The following is a 7098-nucleotide window of genomic DNA, read 5'->3' as shown; positions in this document are numbered from 1 at the left end:
TTTTTTAAAAAAGAGTCGATATATTGTGTAACCGATTCACTTTGCTGTACGCCTGAAAACTAACACAACACTCTAATTCAACTGTACTCCAATAAAAAGCAAAGCACTTTTCTGTTGTTCAAATCAGAGGGAAATTAAGGAGCTTGTTTTAAAATGTAAACGTATATGCTGAGTCCAAGGATGGTCTGATGACCTTAGGGAAGGAGACAAGGGGGACTCCGGCTCCAAGGAGAAAGGCCAGGGGAAGGCGACACGGACCCTGGAACAGAGACGCCCGGTGGCCACTGTGCTCACTACGACCTGGTATCACTTAGGGTGGGAAAGAGACTGGATTCAAAGCACGATGCAGTGTCGTCCGTGTGTGCGTGGGAAAAACCCCTCACACCACACAGACACCACTGCGGTCCTGCACAGCGATAAAGAGAAGCTTCCGGCAGGCCATGAGGCAGAACACCTTCTCCAGCTGAGCAAAGTTTCTCCCTCAGGACAGGAAGAGCACCAATGCTGGCAGAAAACAGCCACAAACCTGACCTTGTTAGAAGGAAGGACCTTTGTCCACAAGAGGCCCAGACACCCAACACAAAGAGCTTGTGTCCCACGTTTACAAATAATTATCAGTGTTTCCAGATAAGCATCCAAAATGAGAAAATAAAAACCCAGACAGCCAACATAAAAATGGGCAAGACTTCAGCAGAGACCTGGATGAACCAGAGATGATCACACAAAGTGATGTCAGCGAGACAAATACCCCGTGAGACCCCGTATCCAAGGAATCCAAAAGATGACACAAGTGAACTCACTTTGGAAACAAAGGCAGACCCACAGATTCAAACACAAACTTACGGTTACCAAAGAAGTGGTGGGAGAAGCATAAACTAGGAGTTAGAGATGAACAGACACACATCACCGTGTACAAAGCAGAACAGCGACAAGGTCCCACTGTGTAGCATAAGGAAGTGTATTTAGGATCCTGCGATGACAACCATAGTGGAAAGGGATATGAAACAGGATATGTATGTGTATATTTGTTGCTGTTGTTCAGTCGCTCAGTCGTGTCCAGCTCTTCGGACCTGTGGACTGCAGCACACCAGGCTTCCCTGTCCTTCACCATCTCCTGGAGCTTGCTCAAACTCGTGTCCATCGGGTCGGTGATGCCATCCAGCCATCTCGTCCTCTGTCGACCCTTGGTCTCCTGCCCTCAATCTTTCCAGCATCAGGGTCTTTTCCAAGGAGTCAGGTCTTCTCATCAGGTGGCCAAAGTATGGGGCTTCACCTTCAGCATCAGTCCTTCCAATGAATATTCAGGACTGATTTCCTTTAGGATTGACTGTTGGATCTCCTTGCAGACCAGGGGACTCTCAAGAGTCTTCTCCAACACCACAGTTCAAAAGCATCAATTCTTCGGCTCAGCCTTCTTTTCGGTCTAACTTTCACATCCATAAATGACTATTAGAAAAACCACAGCTTTGACTATATATGTGTATGATATATTTATAGGCTTCCCAGGTGGTGCTGAGTGAGTGGAAGTCGCTCGGTCGTGTCCAACTATGGACTGTAAACTCCATGGCATTCTCTAGGCCAGGATACTGGAGTCGGTAGCCTTTCCCTTCTCCAGCGGATCTTCCTGACCAGGAACGGAACCGAGGTCCCCTGCATTGCAGGCGGATTCTTTATCAGCTGAGCCTTGAGGAAGCAGGTGGCACTAGGGGTGAAGAACCCGCCTGCCAGTGAAGGGGATGGAAGAGACGCGGGTTCCGTCCCTCGTTGGGAAGAGGGCATGGCAACCCACTTCAATATTCTTGCCTGGGAGAATCCATGGACAGAGTCAGCCTGAAAAGTCACAGTCCATGGGGTTGCAAAGAGTTGGACACGACTGAAGCATCTTAGCACACACACACGTACATGTCTGTGTGTGTGTATACCTGAACCACTTTACACCAGTGTAAATCACCAAGACTTCAATTTAAAAAAAGAAAAGGAAAACAGTCTTGCACAGATTTGCACAGATACTCAGTAGTCGAGCATCAACTCTGCTGGGGGCGTGCACCCAGCTCACATTCTAAGTCCCATCTGAGGCCGCACCAAGCAGGGAAGCAGCCGGGTGTTGGGATGTCAGGAAGGACAGGTCTCACAGAGCGCTCAGTCCCTTCCACCTGCTACCTGGTCAGCCTGGTCGGCCCAGACTGAGCCCACACGCCCAGAATTCAAGGGACAAGGACAGGGAAGCCATAACTGGTCCACAAGGATCCTGTTCACTCAAGACAGGAGTCTACGAACGAATGACCCACGGCCCACAGCCCACTTTTATGAATAAAGTTTCCTGACACACAGCCAGCACCTCTGATCACAGCCTCTGGCTCCTTTCGTTACAGCAGCAGAGATGAGTTCCGACAACAGGGACCTTGGGACCCTCAGGCCTCAGCCTTTGGCCTTTACGGATTTAAGGGATGGAATCGGGCCCTCACCTGACTCTGGGTTTAAGGCACAAACTGTATTGTTTATGGCAGTGCAGGGTTGAAGGATGGCGCCGTCTCCACACCTGAGGGGACAGAGAAACTGTGAGCATCACTTCCCCTCGCTCGGGCCGGCCCAGAGAATCTTACTCACCACCCACCAGTCAGGGGTTAGAGGGACCAACCCAACCTCCTCGGCAGGCCCATGAGAAGTGTGGCATGTGCCGGGATGTCTGGCCCACACTGGATCAATGAGGATAAAACTTAGGAATCTCTGATAGATGGGGGAAGTGCCCCCGTCTCTGTCCCCGGATAGAGCTCTGTGTGTGGCCACGAGGACTGGTCCTGACGTGGCCGTACCTCTACCGGGAGGGAAAGCAGCCTGAGATGAAGCTCGTGGAGAAGGGGACAAGCCAGAGCTGATCAACCCAGACCTGGAGGGTGTCCTTGCTTTGGACCTGGCGGGTTCCTGAGCCAACAGTGCAAGCTGGTCTGAGTGGCAGTTTAAGAATCTACAAATGCAGGTGATTTTGCAAAGTGGCTTTACCACTGAGTCTTCCTCAAAGTCGGCTCCAAATCTAAGCCCACCGGGAACCACAGAAGGCAACGGATGTGGAAACAGGGTCTCTGCAGATGGAATCCTTTAGGAGGAGGTCACACCGCGATCAGGGTGGGCCTCAGTCAGTGAGCAGCGTCCTCACAAGAGGAAGATGTATGCAGAGAGAGAGAAGCCATGTGAAGACGCTGAGAGACACACGGGAGACCATCCCTGGAAGGCGGAAGCAGAGACTGAAGCGAAGCATCCACAAGCCGAGGCACCAAGGAGTGCGGCAAAGCTGCGGAAGCGCCAGATTCCTCCCGAGAGCCCATGGAGGGAGCCTGGCCCTGCGGACACCTTGATTCCGACTTCCAGTCTCCAGAACTGTGAAAGGATACATTTTTCTTGTTTTTCAAAAGCCTCCCGGTCGCAGTGCTTTGTAACATCAGGGGCAGAAAACACTCACTGGCCATCCCACCTGGGCCACGGCTCCACCTCTGTCCCGCCCTCCCTGCCTCCGCTCTAGGGCCCTGTCTCCTGCTGCCTCTCTGTCCCTCATGCGCCCATCACTGCCCACGTGTTGGGGTGCTCTCCACCACTGCTGGGGCCCAGGTCTGCAATACAACCCTGCAGGCCACAGCGGGGCTCACAGTCACACATGAATGAGGGAATGAAAGGAGGGAGAAATGGGTGAGCAATGACTCCAGTTTACCCCCACATGGAAACTTGCAGGTGACTCATCTGCCTTAATCCTCAGGGCTCCTCAGTGGGGCTGGTGTTACCATTAGCCCCATTACACAGATGGGAAAACAGAGGCTCCGGCCAGGGGGTGGCTGAGTAAGTGACCCACAGCCAAACAGGTGAGGGGAGAAGAGAACGCCGCCCCAGGCCTGCTGGCCGGCTCCCACCGCTGGGTGGCACCTTGTACACCGGAAGCAGCTCTCTGTGCAGTCCTCGAGTCACAGTAGAAACTTGCCCGGCTGGCACCGGCACTCCTGGTCGCTGGTCGTGGAGCAGCGCTTCACCACTTCCTGATCTGCTGGAGGGGGGCCGAGGGTCAGTCACCGGGGCCTGGACTCTGTCCTGCCCCCCGGCCACGTCCAGGTCCGGTCACAGGCTCAGCACGTGCACCCACCTCCAGACCTCCCCCTGCCGTCTGGGTGTCTGAGGAGGAGCTGTGGCGCCCCGGCAATCTGGGCTGGGGGCAGAGGGCCACCTGCTCAGATACACTCCAAATCAACCTGTCTGCTCGTTTCCCCAGGAAGATCACAACAGCCCTACTCGGTGTGGCCCGAGAACAGTCTCTCCCAGCATCGCTGGGGGTTACGCCCTTCGAGCTGCGAAGGGCTGTGTCCTGGGGTCCACCCACATCTCATGTCTATGCGGCTGTTTCCACAGGGCCAACTCTCTGCCCCCACGTGAATGTCACTCCACCTCACTGTCTCTGCTCAGAGCCGAATATGAGGGCAGCTAGGGTGCTATCTTGCTTTTCATCTTCCAAGAAAGAAGGAAGCTGATCCAGCAGGTGTGAGCACAGCAAGGTCATGACAACTCCTGCTGCGGTGCTTTACCTTTTTTTAAAAATTTTATTTATGCGTTTATTTCTGGCCATGCGGTTCTTGCCCGCCGTGTGCACACTCTCTCTAGTTGTGGCGAGCGGGCGCTACTCTGTGTTGTGGCTTCTCATTGTGGTGACTTCTCTTCCTGCAGGGCATGGGCCTAGGGGCTGTGGGCACAGTGGCTGTGGTCCACGGGCGCAGCTGCTCTGTGGCACACGTGATCTTCGAAAAACAGGGGATGAACCTGTGTGCCCTGCATCAGCAGGTGATTCTTAACCGCTGGACCGCCAGGGGAGTGTCATATCTTTACCTCTTAAAATTAAAAACTGTATCAGTTTAAAGTCTATGGCAGAGAAGGCAATGGCACCCCACTCCAGTAATCTTGCCAGGAAAATCCCATGGACGGAGGAGCCTGGTAGGCTGCAGTCCATGGGTCGCCAAGAGTCGGACAGGACTGAGCGACTTCACTTTCACTTTTCACTTTCATACATTGGAGAAGGAAATGGCAGCCACGCCAGTGTTCTTGCTTGGAGAATCCCAGGGACGGGGGAGCCTGGTGGGCTGCCGTCTATGGGTCCCACAGAGTCGGACATGACTGAAGTGACTTAACAGTAATAAAGTCTATGGCAAGATGAACTGATTTACACATTGATACACTGAAATTTTCATTGGGAATGCCACAAAATCTAAGCGCCATTCCAGGAACACTGACCCTTATACACCACCAAATGAGGTCCCTGGTGGTCCAGTGGTTAAGACTGGAAGCTTTCCCTTCCAGGGCCCAAGTTCAGCTCCTGGTCGGGGACTAAGATGTTGCAAGCCACACAGCATGGCCCCAACGGAAGAGAAACAAAGCCCTGAGCCCTCTGGTTCACTACAGTGTGGTGTTTCTCTCTGTATTTATGTTTCATTAAAGGTGGTTTTTCACATATATTTACACATGTTCGCTAGATTTATTCCAATTTTTTTTTGCCAATGCAAGTGGTATTTTTAAATTACACTTCAAGGGTGGTGGAGGGGAGGCTGAAGAGGAAGGGGACATAAACATACACTTAGCTCATTCACATTTTTGTGCGGCAGAAACTAACGCAACATTGCAAAGCAATTACACTCCAATTAAAGATAAACAAAATGGAAAATTACCTATTTAAACACTGTCATCGATACACAGAGATAGAAGAACTTCTGTGTACCGTGCTGATGCTCAGCAAGTCTGAAAGCCTAATGACTTGCAGCTGCTTCTTTAGGCAACACACACGCTCCCTGATGACGGCTCCCCCCGCGCTCCTCTGGGACCTCTCATTGTCCCTGGGGAGGTTCCCATGGGCCGGGTCAACGGGGCATGTGAGCCGGACTGCCGCCACTTACCCTCTCGGCACTGGGCACACGGCACGCATCGAGGCTCTTCACTGGGATGAGCTCTGAAAGTTCCAGACGGGCAAGGCGAGCAGGCTCCAATGTGGTGGTTCTGGTCTATGCGTGTGCTTACGTAGTAGCCTGCGTGAGACGGGACACGGAGGGGAGGTGGGCACCCCGCCCAGTCTCTGAGGCGTTAGCTTGAAGAGGTCCCAAGGCACCTGGAGACCAGACCCCCTGCACAGTACCCCGAACCCACCCCGGCCTCCTGGGAACACCTGGTCTGATCCCAGGCCACAGGTGTCCGTCCCAGAGACCAGGGACCTGAATCACCCCCCAGCTTTTACCAATGCCCTGCAGCGCCTGGGCGCTGGAGCAAGGTCACAAGACTTCAAGTCAGACCAACGGCGTCCCTTTGTTCCCTACACGTGGTTCCTGCAGGTGTGCGTGTGAATGCAGAGATGTCTGTGTATGAATGTCTCTAGTGTGTGTACAGGTGGGTGGGCTGGGCAGTGTGGGGAGGGTATGGGGCTATAGGTCCAGGTACCAGGTGCTTGGGCTCAGAGCCACAGGCCCCTGGAAGGCACAGGTTCCTGGACGAGATGCGTTGTGTGTGCAGGTGTATGCGGGGAGGGGGGATGCCCATGGTGAGGGGACAGCTGCCCCTCACAGAGGGGGCTGGGAAGGGACTTTGCTGATCACATGGGAGTGTGTCTGTGTGTCTGGACGGGTTAAGGGAGCTGGTGGCTGCCAAGGACAGACTCTCCCCCCCCAGACAGCCAGGTTCTCCCCGCAGGCTGCCCCCAGCTCTGCTCAAAGTGCCCCTGACCTCCCCTCTCCCAAGCAGGAAGTCTTCCCTGCAAAGCTCTAAATCACCCCAGACTCACCAGCTGGGCAGACTCTGCTACAGGAAAGATTTTCTCCAACCTCATATTCGCCTGGGTTACACGAGGTCTTCCCCGTCACCATGGTGACCTTCAATGAGAGAGGGGACATGGGCATTTTCAGAAGATTTTCTCCCTCCTGATGGGAGCAGACACTGACACCCCCGGGTGCGGCTTCCCTCACGTCGCGGCAGGCTCTGGCCGGGGACTTTCCTCAGGCTCCCTGTTGCTCCACTCGTGGTACGGAGCAGGGCTGTGTGGGGAACACGCTCTTTCACCCCAAATGCGTGTGGATCTGTTGACACCTC

The 7098-nt window shown here is 53.8% G+C and overlaps 1 protein-coding gene across 2 annotated transcripts; it reads right to left on the bottom strand.

The window, feature by feature from the left end:
- Positions 1 to 2465: 2465 nt before the first annotated feature.
- Positions 2466 to 6881, bottom strand: LOC102177519 (tumor necrosis factor receptor superfamily member 26; the record flags this gene model as incomplete). Of its 2 annotated transcripts, none has more annotated exon segments than XM_018045284.1 (4): positions 2466 to 2539; positions 3913 to 4030; positions 5919 to 6047; positions 6794 to 6881. In XM_018045284.1, coding segments are annotated over 3 exon segments (297 nt in total), but the record flags the coding sequence as incomplete, so codon positions are not given.
- Between the last annotated feature and the right edge of the window lie 217 nt (positions 6882 to 7098).

This window comes from Capra hircus, unplaced genomic scaffold (genome assembly GCF_001704415.2).
Source record: "Capra hircus breed San Clemente unplaced genomic scaffold, ASM170441v1, whole genome shotgun sequence".
Classification (NCBI taxonomy): domain Eukaryota; kingdom Metazoa; phylum Chordata; class Mammalia; order Artiodactyla; family Bovidae; genus Capra; species Capra hircus.
The sequence above is the reverse complement of the archived record's forward strand: the minus strand, read 5'-3'. Positions and strand labels throughout refer to the sequence as shown.